The 24,034-nt window shown below is 42.3% G+C and overlaps 1 protein-coding gene across 3 annotated transcripts in view; it reads right to left on the reverse strand.

Moving 5' to 3' along the window:
- Positions 1–1,825: 1,825 nt before the first annotated feature.
- Positions 1,826–24,034, reverse strand: part of POGLUT1 (protein O-glucosyltransferase 1) — a 366,888-nt gene continuing 344,679 nt past the window's right edge. The window contains exons 1-12 of one of the 3 annotated variants that reach the window (XM_081858524.1): positions 15,068–15,219; positions 13,841–13,962; positions 12,972–13,062; positions 11,894–12,037; positions 9,550–9,685; positions 9,310–9,431; positions 8,470–8,529; positions 7,315–7,414; positions 5,309–5,367; positions 3,576–3,743; positions 3,357–3,413; positions 1,826–2,125 (exon numbers count right to left, since the gene is read on the reverse strand). In XM_081858524.1, coding sequence (XP_081714650.1) covers positions 1,969–2,125; positions 3,357–3,413; positions 3,576–3,743; positions 5,309–5,367; positions 7,315–7,414; positions 8,470–8,529; positions 9,310–9,431; positions 9,550–9,685; positions 11,894–12,037; positions 12,972–13,000 — 1,032 coding nt within the window. In that variant the 5' untranslated portion in view covers positions 13,001–13,062; positions 13,841–13,962; positions 15,068–15,219 and the 3' untranslated portion in view covers positions 1,826–1,968. Of the gene's footprint in view, positions 2,126–3,356; positions 3,414–3,575; positions 3,744–5,308; positions 5,368–7,314; positions 7,415–8,469; positions 8,530–9,309; positions 9,432–9,549; positions 9,686–11,893; positions 12,038–12,971; positions 13,091–13,840; positions 13,963–15,067; positions 15,260–24,034 lie in introns of those variants that run through there. The other 2 variants (XM_081858522.1, XM_081858523.1) reach the window with 2 other exon arrangements.

Raw genomic sequence — 24,034 nt, forward strand, 5'->3', positions numbered from 1 at the left:
TGAAAGGTTCAGAGCATGGCAACTCAGCATAGCTGTCAACTTTTCCCTTTTTTAAAGGGAAATTCCCTTATTCCGAATAGGATTCCTCGCAAGAAAATGGAAAAGTTGACAGCTATGCAACTTAGGAACAGGCCTTTTCGGAGGCGGCTCCGTTTGTGGAATGCTCTCCCTAGGAAGGTTCAGCTGGCGCCTTCATTATACACCTCTAGGTGCCAGACAAAAACATTTCTCTTCAATCAGGCCTTTGGCTGATTGACATCTTATATCCCTTTTAAATGTGTTTATAGGAGGATGTGGGGAGGGGGACGGTTATTGGTTTGTGGGTTTTTTCTTGTTTTTATTATGTATTTTGTATTTTAATATTGTGAACCACCCTGAGATCTCCAGATGGTACACTTAAAAAAAAAAAAAGTTAAATAAAAAGGTGAGCTTCATAGCTGAGTGGGGATTTGAACCTAGGTCTCCCCAGCACTAGTTCAGCACTCTTAACCACTATACCACACTATCATGAAGGGACCCTGTACTTCTGAATTTGCCAGCACACTACCACTGAACAGACACTGTTGATTTATGCAAAGTGAACTATGAGGTCATTTGCCAGAAACTCGGACTATATTTGAGATGTGAGGGATGGGACACACAATTTGGCTGTGCACTTCTCAAGCTATTTCCATGTGGAGGTGGAATGGCTTAACTACCATCTTTTGCAGGGCTGCCATTTGCTCCATAGCACTGCAAAGTTTCCCATTCCTCCCCAGATTTTGCAGCGACGTGGAAATAAGTCCTTGAATAGAAGTGGCAAGGTGGCTTTTCACAAACAAGAGTGAACGAAGAAGCTGTGCTAGTCTTTTTCCTCTCTCTAGCTAATAGCAGCTTTGGGGAAGTAGTTCAGATCAGGAAAAGAGTAAAACCTCTGTCTTTAGAATCACTTCCCCAATCTTCAAAGGTGGCTACGTCAGGCTGTTAATTAGTAATAAGAAGAAAAGCAGGGGAGTGAGAGTTTCTGACCATAGATCTCCCACATACTGTCTAACTTTGCCTCACTCAGTCATGAACTCCATAAAGCTGGGTTGGTCAGCATTTCTCAGCCTAGCCTAGGGAAGTTTTTAATGTTTGAAGTTTTACAGTGCTACCTTGGGTTACAAACACTTTGGGTTACAAACTCCACTAACCTGGAAGTAGTACCTCAGGTTAAGAACTTTGCCCCAGGATGAGAACAGAAATCGCGCGGTGGCAGCGAGAGGCCCCATTAGCTAAAGTGGTACCTAAGGTTAAGAACAGTTTCAGGTTAAGAATGGACCTCCGGAATGAATTAAGTTCGTAACCAGAGGTGCCACTGTATTCTGTTTTTAGTGTTCTGTTGGGAACCGCCCAGAGTGGCCAGGAAAACCCAGCCAGATGGGCGGGGTATAAATAATAAAATTATTATATTAATTAGGGTTGTGTAATCATTCATTTTAATGATTATTTTGAATTGCTTTAAAAAGTTTTTCATATTGCTGTGTACCACATTGATGTTTTGCAACAATAAAGACTCGGAGTTTGCAAAGAACTATTGTCCAAACGCTACACAGATCACATTATTAAATGTTGCATCCATGATGATTCATGAAATGATTCACTCACCAGTAAGAAACTACAGCCCACTCCATAGGATTAATCTGGTGTTAAATGGTGCGTCAGTTAAACATCACGGAACATCAGTTCCCTTTTCAAAAGGATTTCACCGCAAAGCAATACTAGAATTCAGTGGAACTTTGGATTCCCACATATCTGAACACTTCTGGAAAAATCTACTTTCCATAATATTAAAGAAAATTCCAGATTTGATAAAATAGTTTAATACAGTAAGTAACAACAACACTTTCTTTCCTCTAAGCTTGAAGAAAACCGTTCTGCTCTTTGGATTTCACAGTGTCCACAAGTCTTGGTCCTGAACTGGAAATGGAACAGTTTTAAAAAATATTTTTACAGTTCTGTTTTCAAGTTTCTGGATGAAATCTCACTGTAGTGACTCTTTCGTTTAACTTTGTAAGTTAGGGTTTTGGAGTATTCAGTCAGAAGTCTCTCCCAGTAACAAGAGATATCCTCCATTCGCAAGTGGTTCATGATGAACTGGCGACCTCTAGAGGCAAGAAAGACAAGCAAAGAGGATGACAACAGTTAGTGGCTTTCATACCTCAAGAACTAAGGATGAAAACTGGCTTAATGATCAGTGCATCTCTTCAAGGAACGGGAGTGCTGTGAGGGAAGGGCTAGGGATCGCTAACAGAAAATTATCTGCCCCATTAAGCTAGAGCTCTCAGGTTTCCTTGGGCATGAAGTTATGATAGTTAATTTGATTTTAAAGAGAACAGCAATAATGTTTGTAGGGAGAAACTACAGTACAGAAACCAAACCAGTCACTTTCAGCAAATGCAAGGAATTATAAGACATGGTAAGGATTAACATTTTGTGGGATAAGCTTTCATGGGCAGTTTTTGTACATTTGGAAGGTACATTCAATCCCCATATCTTAACCTCAGCACATCTCTGTGTGTTTAAGGTGCCACAGGATTTTCATCTTGATTATGTTGAAGATCCCAGAGGTGGAAGACCTTTGACCCACAGGACTAACTATGCCCGCCAGGTCTCAGAGATCGGCCTGCCAGGGCCTTGTGGGCAAACCATGCCCATCTTTCCCAGGCTCAACATCAGGCACAGGAATGTTCAACTCATGTCTTGAAACTTCCATCCACGGCTAAAAGGGAGAAGAACTGGGAGTGCATTCTTCCTTTACATAAAAAGTCAATGATTTTTTTAATTCAAGAACTACTAAAAACCACTGATCCGCATAGTAACTTTCCCTTTCAGGAGTGGTCCTCTTTTCCAAAGCAACAAACAGTAAACTATCTCCTCCGTTCCCCTCATAATAATGCCCAACCTTATGCTGAACATTCCTTACAATTATTTGAAGGTTAGGTATATTCCCCACCCCTCATTGCACAAAAGCACATACCCAATCAGGGTTTTGTTGGGGTGGGTTGACCTGTATACATAAGTCAGAGTCACTGAAATCATTGAATTTAAGTTAGTCATGTCCACTGATTTCAACAGGTCAGCTCAAAGTATGACTTAGGAGAATACATTTCTGAACACGATACCACACTTAATATCACCACTGAAGGAAGGAATTTGGGATGGAATTTCACTGGCTGTTTAAAAGGGTTCTGAATATCATTGCCCTTCAGCCTTTGCAAGTTTTACTTTCGAAAGCTATTATGACCTCTGCCAGTCATCACAACAGCTGGTGCTCTGCATTGGGAATAATTGCCTCATGGAAGCTACATATAAGGTTACATATAAGGAAAACTTACCTCTTTGAAATTTCTTGGGCTACCTCGTCATTTTCTCTCACAAACTGTAGCAGCTCCCTGAAACAAAGTGGGCAAAATTGTATAACCTCCAAGTGAATGTATCAGCAAGGATGTTCAACAAACAGCTGGTCTGGAAGCTCCCATGGTACATTGATGTTTCTATCTCAGTACACAAGGAGCAGTTAATATGCCACTCCAGCTTCAGTTTCAACTTCTCACCTGACATCAGAGAGATCTGATTTGACTGGGATGTAGTGAACCCAAGGTTTCAGCTGAGGGTAGAAGAACTCCAGCCAGTCTTCCCCAACGTGAAACACCAGCGAGTTGCACAAAAAGAGATGCTTGAAGCGGAAACTGGCAGCCACACCTCGGAAGTTGAAGAGGTATCTGTATAATAAAAACAGACACCATCTTATAATATTCCCTCTCCTCCAGCAACCAGTGCACTTACTTAATCATTGAACAAAACTGGGATATTAAGCTTTTGGTGAATTTTATTCTTCTAGAGATTCAAACTTTTTTTGAATAATTCACAACAATTAAATAAATGCTTGCACTCTCTTTAAAGATCTGATCATTGTTCAAGCGGGACTAGATCAAAGTTAGCCAACAAGGTGCCTGCCAGACATAGTTGGACTACAACTCCCATCACCCCCAGCCAGTGGGGCCAATGGGGCCAGAGTTGATGGGAATTGTAGTCCAGTGTCTGGAGGGCAGTAAGCTGCCTATTTCCGAAGATCTGTTAGGTCGCCTTCATATAGTTCTATGAGAAGGGCATGGCTTTTCTTCCTCAACTTGCTTATGTACTACATTAATTGCTTTACAGAAGGGTCATGTGGGAAGAACATACGCCATTTGACTCTTGCCACAGAGTATCGAAAGACAAATACGGCAAATCTAAACTTCCGTAACCACAGTTGCTCCATCTATGGCAGTGCTTCCCAAATTTGGGTTTCCAAGTGTTTTTTAGACTACAATTCCCATCATCCCTGGCCACTAGTCCTGCTAGATAGAGATGATGCGAATTGTAGTCCAAAAACAAGCTGGAGATCCAAGTTTGGGAAATAATGATCTATGGTGTTGGCTTGCATTTTGGTTTCAATCCTGGCCCTTATAGTGAGTTCCTATAAATAAATAGTCTACAAGAGTACATTTATCTAAAAAATACTTTAGATAAAAACACAACAGTGCCTGAACATTAGTTGCCAAAGTTTTTGTCCTTAAAAGTCAGGGAGATGGCAGGATGCAGCATCAAAACACAAATGCAGAAGTTATTCTGCTTTAAAAAACCTCCATGCCAGAATCCATAATTTCTATTCCAGGCACCATTCTGCTCTTCCCAAAAGACCTCAGGGAAGTCATTTAACACACTAGTATTGCAGGATCATCATCTACATGTGGCACTGAAATATCTCACAGACATACTCGAGGGACCGAAGATGAGAGTGCCTTCGGTTTGCTTTACCAGAAGAGCTGCTGATATTCCGCAGAGTATAATCATATCAGCTACTTATTATCCTTAGTAGCACCCAGGGGATATAGTGGTTCTTTGGGATTCCTTGAATGCCTTCCTTAAATTACAATAACTAACACAACTGTGTGACAGAAAGTTTTCATAAGGGTGGAGCGGACAAGCAATTCTCCAAGGCACAAACAGAATGCACATATTCCTGCTTGTGAAACAATTCAGGGTAAGGCAAAAGGTGCCAATGGCAGCAGCATGAAGATGCCTTGTCTTGCAACTAATGGTTAATTTAACATCTTTATGGTCTAAAGACTTTTCCAGTATCTATTTTAACATAAAACAAGAGAGAGAGATGAAAACAGTCCCAATAAATTCTAGACGGACAGTTCAATCCTGCGCATGTCTACTCAGAAGTAAATTCTATTATGTTCAATGGACTTTCCTGACGTATTTATGAATAGAATTGCAGCCTGACACAGTTACTTACTTGTATTTACAGTGGTCTGTTAGTGCAATTTCCTTAGCTGGTGGTTTCCCAAGAGTGTCCTTTAAGAACAATATATACATATATATTTATTTTAAGTTGTTGTTATATATCATCTACCTACTGACTACAACCAAAGTGAAACACCATAAGTGCAAGGACAGTTTCTCTGTTAAGATTTATTTTCAGAAGGCACAAAATTAGACTCCCTGTTCCTAAGGAAATCTAAATAAACCTGGAACCTATCACAGAAAATGTAATAGTCCAAATATTTCTAAGGATGCAGTCCTGTACACGTTTACTTAGAACTAAGCCTTATTGAACTCAACTGGGTTTACTTCTAAGTAAACATGCACGGGCTTAAGGTACATATTAAATTTTTGTTTTATGATTGCAAAAAGCAGTGGTTTCTCCTAATCCATTTCTTGGCATGTGTATATATGAACCGTCATACTTATTTTAGTGCCAGCCCAAAGTCCTCTTGTCACATGTTCCTTACAAAGAGGCTGGAGCTGCATAATGTTTCCTCACAATGCAGAGCAGTGGGTAGGTCAGTTACAAGCTCATTGGATCATTAAGGTTCACAGCAAACCATCACCTTCATCTAAGTGACAATTCCACTACAGTCCTGGTTATTTCCTCTTCTGCACCATGAAATGCAATGCAGATATTAAGTAGAGAAGTTCCAAATTACATCCTATAGAACATGCCACTCAGTCACAACGTAACTAGAGGATGGCAGAGAGACACAACTGGCAAGCCACAAAATAAAACCAGAGCACGAGAATGATTAGTTATGTCATAAGGTAGATGCAAAACCAAGCATCTCAATGAAAATCAAATCAGCCAACAAGCTATGGGACACTCAACCAAAAAAGAATTTGCCTATCTGACACATTCCTATTGGGTAGGGTTGCCATATTTTAAAAAGTGAAAATCTGGACACTGCTGGAAAAGTTGTGCTGAAAGCCACCCAGAGTGGCTGGGGAAACCCAGCCAGATAGGCAGGGTATAAATAATAAAATTGTTGTTGTTGTTGTTGTTGAGCTTTGCCCAGATGCTGCTTCTGACTGCAGTACTCTGGCTATGTCCAGAATTTCAAACATATGGCAACCCTGCTACTGGGGCACAACCAATAAATTAAGGCAATGCTTAAGATTAGTCACCCCTTAAGATTTCACACTTCCTCCTCAGCCACACACCCACTTCCCAAGCTCCACCCCTCACCAGCCTTCCTCTGGACCCTCCTTGAGTTCTTTTCCCTGCCTGAAATGTCCTTGAACTTTCATAATTCCCCACCACCACCACCACCACCACCACCACTGCTTGCCTGGATGGATGGGGGATAGGGAAGACATTGTGGGTGTGTGCAGGAGCAAGTCCAGTCACATTTCTTCCTCTGCCTACTTTTTCCTCTGGCCCTAACATGTGGCCCCTGGAAAGCTGCCCAGAAGGGAATGTGGCCCTCAGTCTGGAAAAACATCCCCCACCCGTGTCTTAAGACAATGTATTCCCCCTCACACACTCTCCCAGAAAAAGTGTGTGACATTAGGCTTCATAATTAAATCAAAGTGCCATCAGCACGACATGAATCCAGGGCTCTGGCTGTATGATGCTCCAATGTCTTACTGCCATAAATGTAGTTCCCAGCACCTAATTTAAACACAACACTACTTGCGAATAATCTCCCACAGTTAAGTTTTTCCTTTCCTTTTCACATATCCAATGGCACTTTTACACTGGGCTCCCAGGAGAACTAACAAGTAGTCAACAGGAGACATTTCCCCCATCCTTTCAATTCATACTTATTGTTGAAGTGAGGTTCTTAACCTGTGCTAGTCTTGGCAAGTATGGAACCACAGAGGGGTCATTATTCCAGGATATCAGTGTGTGATCTTATGAATGTGTCCTGAAAAACAGGGGCTCTCTTCCTGCTGAAGCCAGACTTTGAAACAACAGAACACCCCTTTTCTAAGAGAAAGGAAAGAGCTGCCTTCAAGAGTAATTACTTTTTCGGATTTCCAGGCTTGGTTCTTCGTGTACTCTGCATCAACAAGGTCTGGATTTTCTCGAGAAAGAAGAATGAGGGGATCCCGCTCTGAACTTGTCCTACCAGTGAAACCACACATAAATCTGTTAAACGATGTTCTCCATGGAAGACAAACTTATTTAATTTACTGATATGCCGCAGGAACGATGGTAGGAAGCTGAACTCCATCAATAATTAGATGAATACATAACACATCATTGCAGATATAAGCCAGTGTGAGGAATGTTTACCCCTCCAGATGTTGCTGGACTACAACTCCCATCATCCAGACCACTGACCATGCTCATTGGGGCTGATGGGAACTCTAGTCCAACATCTGGAAAGCCACAGGTTTTCCACCCCTGAGATACAAAAGATCTAGAATGTATTTTTGCTTCTTCACTGCATCCAAACACACACAAAAAACCCACAAGTCATCCTGTCATCAAGAAAGTATGAAAGTTATGTTTGAATATAATAAAGCAGAGAAGAACATGAACAAGAAGTGCAGGAAACTAGCATCTCCTCCACCTCAGCAAAGCCTAAGCTGCTCTGTATCTTGTATATGGAAATCATTTGGGGGTCTTTTGTTTTGAGTATGTTTTGAGTAAAATATTTGGAACAGTGGCTGCACACTAATAGTTACCCGAATGCAGGAAAGACGATCAACAAATGAGAATGTTAGTACATAGTACAGCTGTTTTGTGACTCCCTGGAAAAGACCCTGATGTTGGGAAAGATTGAGGGCACAAGGAAAAGGGGACGACAGAGGACGAGATGGTTGGACAGTGTTCTCAAAGCTACCAGCATGAGTTTGACCAAACTGCTGGAGGCAGTGGAAGACAGGAGTGCCTGGTGTGCTCTGGTCCATGGGGTCACGAAGAGTCGGACACGACTAAATGACTAAACAACAACAACAACAGCTGTTTTACTAGGTAACAATTGCTCTGTTCTGAAATGAAAATATCAACCCCTGTTGAGAATGTGTTGGAGCCCTGTTTATATCATTTGTAAACATTAAATCTTCCTGGGCAACACAGTACATAGCCCTAGTCTTGTTAAAGCCCTGGTTTTATCACTATACAAATCATTGGTAGTATATCAGTGTTAGGAAGTGGGAACTGAGCTAACCCACCTGGACCCTCGGAAATAGGCTTTCGAAATTTTCTTCTTCCAGGGCCATTTTTCTGCAGAGCTAAGGAGAGTTTGATCAGTACATGATGTTAAAAACATGAACATATAACACCTTAGTAAGAGAAGCAAAGAAATCCATCCTATTTCTCTGAATCCCTTCTTGGTTTTAGGTTAAGTAACCTCAACTAAATAAACTCTGCTCCATGCTATTAGTTGCATCACCCATTATTCTAGCAAGGCATTTTACCATTTGATTAATGTGCCACTTCTTTCACATCTAAAATTGATGACACTGGAGAGAAACTGGTCAGTTTGTGTCATATTTGGGAATCAATGTATTTATTTCCATCACTGCAGGATGTTCTAGAAAGCAACAATGGCAGCCTCTATGCCATTAAAGGCTGTGAAAAAGAGGGGATCATAGCAAGTTTGAGTTGTTATGCAGAGAAGCTGAAGTTCCCCTTAACAGACACTCACAAAAATACCAAAACTCTTTCATCTTACGGTGGATGTCTGCAAAGTTATCGCTGCCCATATGCTAACTCCTGTTTGGATTTGCACCAATTTGGCTTGTTTAAAGTCCCCCCAAATTAGCAGTGCAATCCCTTACATGTGTACTTAGAGGTTAGTCCCATTGGATTTGATGGAGCTCCCTCACAGGTAAGTGGGCATAGGGCCGCAGCCTCAGCTAGCTTAGATGTCCCTCACAACTTACAAAGCTTGTGAATCACTGCCAGTTATGATGTCATGCATACTTCCATCTTACAAAGTATGATTGATTTCTTAGGAAACGCACGTCAGACTGAGGAGTGAAGCTTCATCCTTCTCTCCAGAAACATACCTTTTGAGGCTCTCTCTCATTAGATCCCAACGTCCTAAGCCTGTTGGATAAATTGGCCAAACAGCTGGTCCGCCTTCCCAAAATGTCCAAGCAGGGTACATAATATCATAGTATTCCAACGTCTTTCAGAAAATGGACAGACAGAAGCACATTAGTTCCTGCAAAATATCTCCGTAATGCAAGATATTCAAATAAGCGTATTAGCTGTCCCCACCAAGTATGACCAAGGAGCTCTCTCACCTTACTGAAAGAGAAGATTGGTATCTTTGGTTTCATCCACTTGGGCACTTGGGGGTAGTCACGCACATTGATCACCATCTCCATATCCGGGAGGTTGTTAATGATCTCAAGGATGAAGTGTTCAACCCCACTGCACCTGTGGATAGCAATACGTGCAAGGGGTGGCCTTGAGAATTACTCATACCAAGTGAGACCTGTAAGAAAATGAAGTCCCAGCCATGCCTTAATCGGTCACCCTCCATTTCATTTCCCTTCCTACTCAGTTTTCAGATTTCTCCTGCAAAAGATAGTTCGTGTGCTCTGGCCACTAACTAATACGTACTAATGCATTTTGTGGAGCTGGCTTCAAGCACCAGGCCTGTTGGCACACCAACTCTGTGTTACAAAGATGTCTGAAAACGTGACATCAACATCAACCCTGGTGTGTGGGAATCCCTTGCAGACAACTGTAGTGCCTGAAGACAGACAGTCAGGTCATGTATTCACAGCCGTGACCAGAGGAGAAATCACCGCTAGGAGAAGAGCAGAGAGAAGAAACACCATGGTGCATCTGCAGCAGGATAACTGGATGCTTTCATCTGCCCCAGCTGCAATGAAACATGTCTCTCCCGTATCGGTCTCTACAGCCACAGCACGCACTGTAATTATCCAACGGTTTGACTTTAACCCTGATAGCAAACTCTTTCCATTGTGTCATGAAACAGACAGATGCCAAAATTTGTACTTATGCAAATATTGGGGTTTTATTCAGTTTTTATTGAAGTAAATATCCCTACTGATTTATTGTAATGGAACCTCAAAGCAGTTTCCCCCAAGTCTGCCAATATCACCTCCTTGTGCATGGGTAGTGCTGTTTTGGCTACCTATGGGTGAACGCTTGAAAATTTTATAGACAATGTCGATGGAATTACTTGTCCATATGTTAGGACTCTGTGCTGTAAGGACTGATACCTTAAACTCAGTTATATTGTGAAAATAAGCTCAAAAAGATTCAGAGAACAGCCCGCCTGAGATGGGAGGGATACACCAGTGTTAAGTGCTTGAGTTAAGAGCCAATAAGTCCTGAGCTTGAGCCTCACCCACAAACTTCCCAGGTGGTCCCAAGAAAGAAACTCCCCACCTCTCCTTCTCCCCTTCAGCAGTCTTCCTCTGCCTCACATTTGCACTTATAGGGCTCCATACAATTCAACAGAAGAAAAATTACACTAACTGGATATGGAGGGATGCTGTAAGGATTATTGAGAATGTGTATATAGCATTTTTTCTATCACAGATAGCGTTCAACTGCATCTTACTCAGAGTAGACCCACTAAAATTAATGAGTTACAGATGGGTAGCCGTGTTGGTCTGCCATAGTCAAAACAAAATAAAAAAAATCCTTCCAGTAGCACCTTAAAGACCAACTAAGTTAGTTCTAAGTATGAGCTTTCGTGTGCATGTATCTGAAGAAGTGTAAATGTGACTAAGTTTGTCCCTTTAATTTCAATGGGCCTACTCTGTGTAAAACTTTGTTGACTCCCACCCATTATTTTTGTATTACTCCTTCCCTCAAGAACTACAGGTTTTCCTCCCCAGCCTGCACTTTTATCTTCCCCGTACGGTAGGTTATGTCTTCTAGTTGAGTTTTGCTGTTGTGTGAGGTTTTGAACATAGGTCTCACCAACCCTAGTCAAGCACCAAACCACTACACCACACTGAAGGTAAAGTGTCCGTGTCTTGAAGACCAAGACTTGAATGAAGGCACACCACACAAGCAGCAGAGATGGTGAAGGAAATAGTCGGTTGAATGCAAGGCAATTGATAAAAGGCTAATGGGGTCTCTCTAGATAGACTTGAAGGGAAGCAGCCAAACAGAGGACAGAGAAAGGCTGTTATACCCATAGGAACAGCATGACCACACAAAAAGCCCAGGAACTGAAATGAAACAGGAAAGCAATAGGGACACATTGCAATGCTGGTGTTGTTTGCTCTTTACTACAACTATAAACCAAGCTGGGCGCAGACACAAGCTCCTTCTGACACCCAAACAACTGTTTTTAGACAACTCAGCAAGTTATCCCTTTCCATTATCCTTGCTCCCAAGAGGCATTTATTGCCGATTTCTTTCAGCTTCTAACCCGCATCACCCCCTCGTACAACTAAAGTGCCATGTCAATATTGATTTCTCACAAAAGCAAATGCAATTTCTACATTTCAGGCAAAGCAATGCCTCATCAGTTTCTTCCTCTTACACTGGAATTTAGCCCTTTCAAATGTTTTCTGCTCAGTGACCCATAGGTTAAGGAGGCTAGGGAGATTTTCCTGTTTCTCTCTCTCTCTCTGATACATTCCGTATTGCTCTCACCTTGCAGGGAACATGCAATCATGTTCACGGTACAACTTCTTCTCAATGATCTGGTAGTGTGTCCCAAGCCTTCGACTGATTGCTTCTGACAGCAGCTCCTTGGAGATCCCCTCTCGGAAGGGAGCCAAGTCCTGTTCCCTAACTCTGAGGGAAGAAAGATTCCACCCATCATTAAACACATTAAGGAAAATTAGTATAAAGAGCTAAGTCATTCCAGGAAGGGATTTTAGCATGGGATGGTTCAATACAATCACTTTAGTGGAATACTGAACTTGCTGCCTTGCACAGAGAGAGAGGGGACTGAAACAGGGAGCTACTTTAAACTATTAACACCACTGGGTCCACCTAGTAACAATATTACTATACTTCCAACAAAGACGCTATATTTCCTCTCTACGTTTGGTCAATAGATACACACAAATAATCAGAACCTATTTTTAATGACCCTGTGTCATTAAATATTAAATATAGGAATTAATATTGGAATATTAATTCAATTCTGTGTTGGGGGGGATTTTTCTGTGTTATAGTTGTTATTTATTAAATTGGTATACCATCCTTCATCCGACTGACTGTGGATTGACATTTTAAGGTGCTATATTTCAAGCTGATATTTTGTTGTGTTTAGTGCTTTATCACTGTGAGGCTCTGTCATCCGTAACAAGCGATTCATAAACAGATGGTGGTGGTTACGATGTTAAATATTACTATTTCAAGACAGCACAAGTTCCAACTAGACATGCCATGCAGTTAGCAACTGTGTGAACAAATTGCATGTGCAAAAATTGTTAAAAGCCAGTGGCAGGTGCTAATCCAGACTGGGACCTCAGATGGATTAACCCACGCATCTGTTCTCAATCTCAAGCAGGGCACCACCCATGCTATTTATTCTTTAAAAGAAACCGTCACAATTGGCACACATCATCTGCTTCCCAATAACGAGGTTGTTGCAAATGATCCCCAATAACATGAGGTGCTTATAATTCAGCATACTTAGGGTAACACCTTCAACCTTGAGTTGGTGAGTTATATCACACTGTAAATATTAATTGGATTGTGAGAGATGCTGGCCCCTTACCTTTGATGACAGCTGCAGTTTGCCTGCATACATGGTTTGTAGTTCTCCACAGCTCTATCTATCTGAACCAGGAATTTGCTCCATTTTGTATCTGAAACATACATAAGGAGGATTAAATTCTGGCCAATCTTGACACAATCATCAAGGGGTCCCACTGCCCACCCACACAGGATCAAGGCAGGGTAGCCAAGGCTTTGTCCTGTGTGTTGAGAATGAATCTGGATCCAGCTTCCTGTTCAGTGACTTAACCACAGCACCTTCAAGGAAAATGCTGTGAATCCCTTGTGGGGGGACCTGGCCAAATTCCCCCACCATTTATTTGCCCTCCAGAACTTCTCAACACTCCCCTGAATGTATAATGGTATTTCCTTACTGAATCCCTTCTCAAAGAGTTGCATTTCTCAGTAACGAGTATTTGTCAACTTTCTTCTATCATTAATTTATACTGCCCTGAACTCTTTGGAGGAAGGGAAGGATTTTATTGTATATTTATTTAATTCTATTTCCTTCTAGACTTTCTACTGTCATGGAACTGAAGGTGGTGCATGTTGCTCCTAGGAGGCCACCCATCCAGGCACTAACCAGGCCTCGATCTGTTTAGCTTCAGCAAGGTGGTAACTTCATGGACCTTCAGACCAGCAACGATGTGGGAGGTTGAGGGTCTTGGTTTTGTAGCTTTCTGGCAACACATTTCCACATGAGACTGGTATAGTGGCAGGCTTGTTTCTGAGACCTAATCTAGTGATGAAAGGGTAGCCTGTCTTACAAGAAAGTTGCTTTAAACCCAGAAACCCAGCTTCAGCAACATAAAAAAGTTACAATCCTTGAATATCAGTCAGGTGCTGCTTCCTTGTCTTTTCAGTGCCTACCAAGGACCTTCCTCTGTCAACGAGCCTTTTAGGTTGAGATTTCGCCCAATCTGTGCTGGCACTGGAATTGTTTTTCGGATGTTTTTATTGATTTAGCTCTTGTTGTTTACTGCCCTGGGCTCCTTTGGAAGGAAGAGCAGGATAGAAATTCAATATATAAATAAGTCCTAAAACACACTGACTTACCCAAGCAAGCCCACTGAACATGGTGTGGGGACTTACTTCTGACTTAGCATGCATAGATTGCACCACAGGAAAAAGAAGGCAGGCATTAAAACTGTTTTGCCTGTTTGAGTTAGTACACTTACACAAAGTGAAGGTTTTCTTTTTAAAAAAATGCTGCTGTTCAATCCATGCACATCCTTCCATTTCTAGACCAGATTGCCTGACCGAGATGCATGGGTTGGAGCTTTGGAAGAGAATGCCAAGCCCCACAAAGAGTCTGCTATCACCAGCAGAAGTGGACTGTGTAGCATGTCACAAGTTCTGACATATTAATGTTGCAAGAGCAACTTTACCCTTACTCCCAAATGTTTGAAGAAAACACTGCACTCCAAGAGTGTCTAAAATTGAGACACTCATTTCATTTTGCTTGCAAGTCCGCTTTGCCATTACTCTGGCAGGAGGGGGAAACACAAGTTCCAAGACAAAGAAGACCCCCATGTGTTTTTTAAGGGTATGAGTTTCATCAGGGCCTTCCTTCCTTCCTCCCCCCCAACACACACACACACACACACACACACACAAGCAGTTAATATTTTGAGTCGGGAAAATCAATTCCTGTTTGCTGAACAGTACTGCCCCCACCAGCCGCAGCAGCGCTTCTTGAGCAGTTAAGTAGGGAAGTTCTCGGAGACTTCAGAATTTCTGCGGGACAAAGAGAAGGGAGCCACTTAGGAAGTATCAGTTTTGCCTTTGGGCACGCATCGCTCCATGTGGCAAGAACCGGGACCGGAGGCGACGATCCAAGATTGCAAGACCCTTCTACGCCGGTGTTTATAGCGCGCGCTCTCTCTCTCTCTCTCTCTCTCTCTCTCTCTCTCTCTCACACACACACACACACACAAACACACACACAAACACACACACAGAGCAGCCTACTGTTAACAAAGCTGTAACAACGAGGAGCAAGGACAAGAAAGCCGCGCGCCGGAGCTGCGCACATGCCAACGGGGGGCGCGACCCCTCTGCAAATCAGGATCCCGGCGGCATTTACTCCAGACTCACCAGCCGAGCTCTTCCCCCAGCACAGAACAAACAGAAACAGGCTTGCAACTTGTAGCAGCCGCGGATGCTCCATCGTGCCAGCTCCAGCCACAGCGCTTGCGCAGCACCATCAAAAGCTCCGGCGCTCCATCAGGAAGGTTTCATTGAGCAACGGAAAGGACGGAACCTCTGGTCCCACCGCGCCTCCAGCCCTGAACTACGCAGGCGCGAAAATTACGTCCCTGCTGTGCCGCTCTGATTTATGGGGCTTGTAGTTTATCATCGGCGAGTAGCAGTACACAGTTACATGTCTACGCGGAAGTAAGCCTCTTGGAAAAGTCAGTGTGGGCAGCATTGCGCCCTAGATGTCTCTGACGCGTTTACACGATTGCAAATATTCCGATGCGCATTTACGCCCCCCTCATTGAACTCAATGGGCTTGCTTGCGAGTAGTCAATATGCACAAAAGTAGGCGTGAACAATAAGATAAGGCTCTTTATCTGGGGCCACGACCACTTCAGAAGACCTACTGGAACCGCCAGAGCTGAGATCTGCGGGGGGGAGCATTACAGAAATTGTTCATTTTTAAAAAATACAATATCTGGAAACCATATTAATCCGCCGCTGATGCGCTTCGCGTTGTCCGACTAGCAGGATGATTCTGTCCTCTGACCGAGCCCAACGGAGAAGGAACGAGGCCTGTGCAAATCAGCCTTATGCAACCCAATCCTTTGACTTGCAACCGCTGTTTACTTGCAGCTGATCGCTCTGGGTTCAATGGTGCTTAATGTGTACGTAAGACTGCGGCTTTCCCGAGCTCCGTAAGGAAGCCGGCAAGCCGTTCCAGTAGCATCGGATCGGCGGTGGGCTCAGACTGGCTGTCCTCGTCGCAAGCGCGAGCAAACGGGTCAGCCAACGCCGTTTCCCATGCGCACAGTGGCGTAGCGTGGGGGGTGCAGGGGGGCCGGGCGCAACACCTGGGGGTTAGGGTTAGAGGGCGCAAATCCACAGGTTAGGGGGCGCAAATCCATGGGTTAGGGGACGCAAATTACTTGCCTTGCCCCGGGTGCTGACAACCCACGCTACGCCACTGCATGCGCAGAGGCGAGTCGGAGCGCGGAACTCTCCCGAGCGCGCGTCTTCGGCGCTCCTTCTCAAAGGGAATCCTGAACACTAGGCACCGTGGGCCACACTTGACAGTCAGTTCTCTGTTAAAAAAAAAAAAAAAAAGGTGAATGCTAAGATGCTCCATACGAGGAAAAAGAGGATCAGGGACTCAAGTGTGCTTTAAAAATAGAATGCCCAGAAAGCACTAAAACAAGACCTTGCACCTAGCCTACCTCACAGGGTTATGGTAAAAGCGATAGTTGGTGGGGGAAAGCCATGTATGCTGCTCTGCAGAATTGTCCCACTGAGGCCAAAAAAGGGGGGGGGGGAGATTGATTTAAGGCTACAACTGTACCATTGGCCTAAGTGGCACTTCTGAGTAAACGTTTTACTATTGAAACAAAATAAAAATAAATAAATAAAATAAAATAAATTCTTCCAGTAGCACCTTAGAGACCAACTCAGTTAGTTATTGGTACGAGCTTCTTCAGATACACTGAAACAGAAGTCACCAGACCCAATATTGGAAAGCAATACTGGTATATATATATCTCCATATTGCTTCCTCTTTTAAATTCATAAGGAATATTTATGAACCAGTAAGTTAGCCATACTTAGGCTTTAAAGTTAATGCAGACTTACTTGGGAGTAAGTCGATTGAATTCTGAGGGTGTTGCTTTGAGTAGGCATGTGCTGGATTGTATTGTTTGTCTAGACAAGATGCAAGATTTTAGACTGCTAATCTCAATGACCACTCTGTTTCATTTATTTTAATATATCACCGTATTCTGTGGTCTAATCTCACAAGGCCTTAACTTTCTTAGGACATAGCAATCTATTATTGCCATCTGTCTTTTGCATGTAAATAGAGTTAACTAGAGTATCATAATGTCAAAAAAATGTCTCTGATGTGACTCCACATTGATTTTCAATTATCCTTTTTTCCTTTTGGGAATCAAAACATGATAAACCACTTCAGCTGGCAGGAACTTGAGAGGAAATGGGCAGCCTTGCAGAGTGCCCGGAATGGATTTCGGTAACATCAGGAGACCTATTAAGAAGAAGAGACTAAAATCTGAAAAGTACACTGATGAATGGATGAATTCATTTTTCATTCATATTCATGTGAACTTTACACAGGGACTGTTCCAGTTAGGGAGAACTCTCCAACAAAACTTTAAATGAGATTCTTACATGCAAAGAAATAGCCTGCCATAGAGAAAACAAGTTGATCAAAGATGAGTCAAGGGAGTCCCATCATTCCCTCCTATCCCAGTCTCTTGCTAAATAAACTAATCATCTTTCCATCTGAGATTTTGCAGTTTCAAAGTTCACTAGCTTCATCCAACTAATCACCCCAGGAGAGAAGCTGCCAATAATGGATAATTAAGTTGCATGGGGCTCTATTAAAACTTTAGAAGACAATATTTTTGAGATCTGTAGTTGCAAATTAGCTGCAATGGGCATTGTTAAGGAGACACTGTTTGCATAAAGACATAAACAGTAGGGGGAAGTACATTAAGATTATTCCCCAGTGATTGAGAATTGCAGCAAATTCATTTTACTCAATTCCAAAATTAGAAATAGAGCCCTGAGCATTCATTAAGGAATGCAGTTGTGCTGCAGACAGGAACATCAAGACAGAACTCCAGAGACCTTCCTTTCCATTCTGGCATACAAAATGATTGGCGTTTTATTTTTTTTTTAAAGTGGGGCAGCAGGCGGGTGGGGGACGAAAATCAAACAGTAACAACTTTACACTGCAGTAACAATGCGACTACTACTTAGATACATTGATGGTCAAACCATATGACCTTTCAACGCCGAATTTTATGGCCTCATTTATTGAAACTTTCCATTGAGATATATAAGCACTGCAAGCTGCTATAGTTGGGAGTGCCTAACAATTTCAAGTGTGCTTGCTTCAAAAGAGAGAATGAGACAGAGCTCTAATTCTGACAGGGACCTTGTAATGTGTGCTAATAAAGTCATAAAGCAGCGGCATTGTTTTTGTTTGTGTGTATAATTGTCCAGAGCTTTATTCTACTGGGTCAAATTATTTCAAGTTAGAAGGTTAACCTTTAGAAATTCAAGAAATTAAAATCCCATCAGACATTTTGGAAATTTTCTCATGATGAAAGAACAGGGTGAAATCTAACTGCAACTGCTATGAGTATTTACATAGCTCAAACATTTCCATAGATTTGATGTCGTTGCAGAGGAAACCCTGCACTTCAAAAGATCAAGAACAGGATGTGCCTGAATGATTACCTGTTGGAATATCTCCATTCCCAGGGTTCCAAATTGCAACGGAATGACTAGGCCCCTGAGTTAAATAAGCAAAGAAAGAGATGCGTAAATTCCATGACTTCATAATCAGACACAAAAGCAGCTTTTGTCTTTACTAGACCTTTCTACAGGGCCGGATTTAGGTTTGATGAGGCCCTAAGCTACTGAAGGTAATGGGGCCCTTTATATGTCCAGCTGTCCTTTGTCAACAACAATTTGTCACTGTTTTTTGTGTTGAATATATGCAATATAGTAATTTATGGATCTTGTTGTTGTTGTTTAGTCGTTTAGTTGTGTCCGACTCTTCGTGACCCCATGGACCAGAGCACACCAGGCACTCCTATCTTCCACTGCCTCCTGAAGTTTGGCCAAACTCATGCTGGTAGCTTTGAGAACACTGTCCAACCATCTCGTCCTCTGTCGTCCCCTTCTCCTTGTGCCCTCCATCTTTCCCAACATTAGGGTCTTTTCCAGGGAGTCTTCTCTTCTCATGAGATGGCCAAAGTATTGGAGCCTCAGCTTCACTATCTGTCCTTCCAGTGAGCACTCAGGGCTGATTTCCTTAAGAATGGAGAGGTTTGATCTTCTTTCAGTCCATGGGACTCTCAAGAGTCTCCTCCAACACCATAATTCAAAAGCATCAATTCTTCAGCAATTAGCCTTCTTTATGGTCCAGCTCTCACTTCCATACATTACTACTGGGAAAACCTAAAGCCATTTTATTAGTTTTTATCTAAAGCCATTTTATTAGTTTTTTATCTTATATTTTAGAAATGTACATCCAGGTTTTTTTCCTTTAATTTTTTGGGGGGCCCCCAAGAGAGTGGGGCCCTAAGCTATAGCTTGTTTTAGTAAAGTAAAGGTAAAGGTACCCCTGCCCGTAGCTTATACTAAATCCGCCACTGCCTTTCTATCTCCTAATTCTGGATTAAGACCCTACTTGAAACCTGGCTAGATTATTCTGTGGAGTTTTAATAAAAAACCATCCGAGGACTAGGACTGTTTATGAGTGTGTTGGCGCAAGTAGATCAGCCCTTAGTTTTAGCATGAATATGAAGCAGTAAATCTGATCTTCAGTCAAATTCAACTTCTTCTTACATCTTTACTCGAAGAAACAAAAAAGTCATAAATATAAAAGCGGCAAAGAGCAAGGAACATTCTGTGCTGCATTTGTATTTTCATGCAGTTCCTTCAGTGGTTTTATATTTGAGTCACTTAGGCTGCAATCCTTCTTCTTCTTCTTTGGCAATCACTCATAGCCAAGTAAGATTGTCTTCCATAAACACGGTTTTAACAATGAGTCCGTAAGTGACTGTGGAGGCCAATTCTGGATCCACACATCCTTCCACAGTGGGGACATTGGTTTCCAGGCAGGAGTCGATCACGGTGTGGATTTGCCAAGCATGACTTCCTCTTAGCACATTTCTCCCTTGCGTCCTTGTGTTTGAGTGTCTTCAAAGCCCACGACACCTTTGGTAAAGGCTGTTCTCCAGCTGGATCGCTCGCAGGCCACTTGCAGAGAAGTAAGCTCTGTTGAACTCAATGGGGATGGCAGACATGTGGAATTGCACTATGAGCGACACTGCCTCAGAGGTGCATTTTGTGAATTGGATAAGTCTAAGATAACCAACTCCCTGCCTTTAGAAAGAAAATACAGTGTGTGTTTGCAAAAGACAGTGAAAGCTTGCATCTCTTTGGAAAGATAATATCTGGCCTTAGACGCCTGCTGTGAATAATTCTCCACTTCCCCCCTGAAATTATTTTGAATAAATATTAACAAATTCAATTGTTTCTGCAAGCTCTGCTGCTACTTCTCTTATGTGGTGGTGGTAACACATGCAGCTTAAATCTGGGGACAGTAGATACAGACACTGAAGCCATCATGACTGAGCAGATGTGGCAAAGACATCCTTTAGCAGTTTGGTAGTTCAGAACTGATGAGCAATTCAGCTGCAGCGCCAAGCTCCCAAGTGTTGGAATACGCTTAAAGGTCAACTGCAAAGTTCTTCCTGGTACTTACAGTGGAAAAACAATACTGGGTAGCATTAGAAGCCACCTGCTCAGAAGCTCCTCTAACGACTCTCCTTTTCACAGGGCTGTTCTGAAGCTTCCCTGTCACTCTGAGCTCCTTGGAGGAAAAGAGTGATACAAATGTAATACACAAACAGGAATTTCATAAGAACCAATGTGGTACAAGGGTTACAATTGCTGGAGCAGCAGCTCCCAACTGAGCCATGAAACTTACTGAGTGGTCTTGGACCAGATTCTCCTGTACCTCTCAGGGTTGGTGTTGTAAGAAAAAAATGGGAGGACCATTTATACTGCCCTAAATTCCTTGGTGGAAGAGAGGGATAAATGTGTGATATAATAATAATAATAATAATAATAATAATAATAATAAGCCATTCAGATGTATATTCATGCAAGCACATAGTGGATGCTAGAATCATGGCCACAACACTTCTTCTTCTTCATACAGCCTAAGATGTTCATGCATGCAGGTTTATTTTTTTCCCTTCAGTGATCACACAATGTTGTTGTCTTCATCAAAATGCCATCCCACAAACCCACCCACCCCATCTAATCCAGATTTACCATTTCTGTCTTGTTGTTTGTTACATAGTGGATAGTCTGCAGAAATGGTAGACCTGAATTAAATGGGGAGATACCGTAGAGTGGCATTTCGATGGGAATGACCTCTGCATCTGTAAGCAGCACCAAGCAAGAATGCAGCTAATGAAAGCAATGTCTAAACCAGGCTTCCCCAAACTCAGCCCTCCAGATGTTTTGAGACTACAGTTCCCATCATCCCTGACTACTGGTCCTGCTAGCTAGGGATCATGGGAGTTGTAGGCCAAAAACATCTGGAGGGCTGAGGTTGAGGAAGCCTGGTCTAAACAAACTGAATGTTTTGGATTTGAGCTTTGAACTTTTTTTTATGTTACATGAGAAAATGACAGCTCTTCTCAAGTGACATCCTTTAATTCAGATGTTTGAGTGTTGTTAATGTGCTACAGAAAATAGAAGAGTGTCATTTTCAATCAAATAGATAATTGGTCTTCAGCTGGTGCATCAGGATCCACATCATTCAAACTAAGGTGGGTTGCAACAGTAGCACTTCCACTATGAAAATATGTGGAACAAAATTAAAATTTAAGACCCTAAATGCATGTTTGGGCTTAAATGATATGAAAAAGATTATTGTTGTTGTTGTTGTTATATTATTATTATCCCAGCCACTCTGGGCAGCTTCTGGGGGAAGTGTGAAAAACAGATTAACTTGCCACATATTAAAACAGTCTGTGAGCACCTAGAAAGGAATGCTGTGATCACCAATAGTCAGCATGGATTTCTGAAAAATAAGTCATGTCAGACTAACCTGATTTCGTTTTTTGACATAATTACAAGCCTGGTAGATGAAGGGAACGCAGTGGATGTAGCCTACCTTGATTTCAGCAAGGCATTTGACAAGGTGCCCCATGATATTCTTGTAAAGAAGCTGGTAAAATGCGGTCTTGACTATGCTACCACTCAGTGGATTTGTAACTGGCTGACTGACCGAACCCAAAGGGTGCTCATCAATGGTTCCTCTTCATCCTGGAGAAGAGTGACTAGTGGGGTGCCACAGGGTTCTGTCTTAGGCCCGGTCTTATTCAACATCTTTATCAACGACTTGGATGATGGACTCAAGGGCATCCTGATCAAATTTGCAGATGACACCAAACTGGGAGGGGTGGCTAACACCCCAGAGGACAGGATCACACTTCAAAATGACCTTGACAGATTAGAGAACTGGGCCAAAACAAACAAGATGAATTTTAATAGGGAGAAATGTAAAGTATTGCACTTGGGCAAAAAAAATGAGAGGCACAAATACAAGATGGGTGACACCTGGCTTGAGAGCAGTACATGTGAAAAGGATCTAGGAGTCTTGGTTGACCACAAACTTGACATGAGCCAACAGTGTGACGTGGCACCTAAAAAAGCCAATGCAATTCTGGGCTGCATCAATAGGAGTATTGCATCTAGATCAAGGGAAGTAATAGTGCCACTGTATTCTGCTCTGGTCAGACCTCACCTAGAGTACTGTGTCCAGTTCTGGGCACCACAGTTCAAGAAGGACACTGACAAACTGGAATGTGTCCAGAGGAGGGCAACCAAAATGGTCAAAGGCCTGGAAACGATGCTTTATGAAGAACGGCTAAGGGAGCTGGGCATGTTTAGCCTAGAGAAGAGGAGGTTAAGGGGTGATATGATAGCCATGTTCAAATATATAAAAGGATGTCACATAGAGGAGGGAGAAAGGTTGTTTTCTGCTGCTCCAGAGAAGCGGACACGGAGCAATGGTTCCAAACTACAAGAAAAAAGATTCCACCTAAACATTAGGAAGAACTTCCTGACAGTAAGAGCTGTTCGACATTGGAATTTGCTGCAAAGGAGTGTGGTGGAGTCTCCTTCTTTGGAGGTCTTTAAGCAGAGGCTTGACAACCATATGTCAGGAGTGCTCTGATGGTGTTTCCTGCTTGGCAGGGGGTTGGACTCGATGACCCTTGTGGTCTCTTCCAACTCTATGATTCTATGATTCTATGATTCTATGATTCTATGAAAACCTCCCAAATCTTCAAATGCAGTTCGGTAGTCATGCTGAAGTTCAAACAGCTATGGGAAAACCAAATCTTAGTCATATTTTCATTACTGCTCAAGCTCAGAATGCCAAACCCACCACAATCACACACACACTTGGATTTCCAGGGCATCAGTATTAACTGAGCAAGTGGAAGATTGCTGATGGGAGAATAATATGTAAGCTTTGGTAGTATCCTTAGCTGAAGTTTACAGTATTGCAAAAGCTATTTCTTAGAAAATTATACCCTAAACCTGTTCTTCAAATAAAATCCATTTTGTACCCTAAATAGCATCTTTATCATTATTCACTGTAAATGAAATTCTCATTCAAGTGCAACAATGGCAAAATGCCAGCTGACTTTAAATGCAGTCAGGCTTTCATCACATATATATGTATATTCTCTAGATGGGTAAATTTTATGTTTTTTTAAAAAAACATTTTTGCTGTTTTCCTTAAAAGCAATAAACAGTTAAATTACCTGTTATTTGCATATGTCCCTGAGATACTTCTCCGAATACAATATGTCCCCCAGGTCTTAGACTGACGGTTAAATAGTGCTTCCTGAATTAATATATAGGAGCCTGAGAGGAAGCGATGCTGATGTTCATTGGTAAATACAGTACAGCAATTTCAGGTAGGTACCTGTATGCTTTCTTAACAGCGTTTTGGGTTCTCACATTGATAAGTCACATTATCCTGCCAATAGAACTCTAGGCTCATTCTTGCTAGGACCAGACTGTCAGGAATGAAATGTATGAATTATGCTTGATCTATCTGTAATAGTATTTCTATAACGGAATGGCCATTGTGGAGGTGGAGTTTGCAATCTAAGCTACTGGAAGTCATGAGTTTTACCTCCAGGTTCAATTTTGAAGGGCCATTGTTCAGTGGTAAAGCATCTGCTGTGCATAAAGAAGGTCCCAACATCTCTTGGTAGGGTAGGGAGTGATCCCAGCCTGCTCATC

The sequence above is a fragment of the Podarcis erhardii genome, assembly GCF_964252035.2.
Source record: "Podarcis erhardii genome assembly, chromosome: 4".
NCBI classification, from domain to species: Eukaryota; Metazoa; Chordata; class Lepidosauria; order Squamata; family Lacertidae; genus Podarcis; species Podarcis erhardii.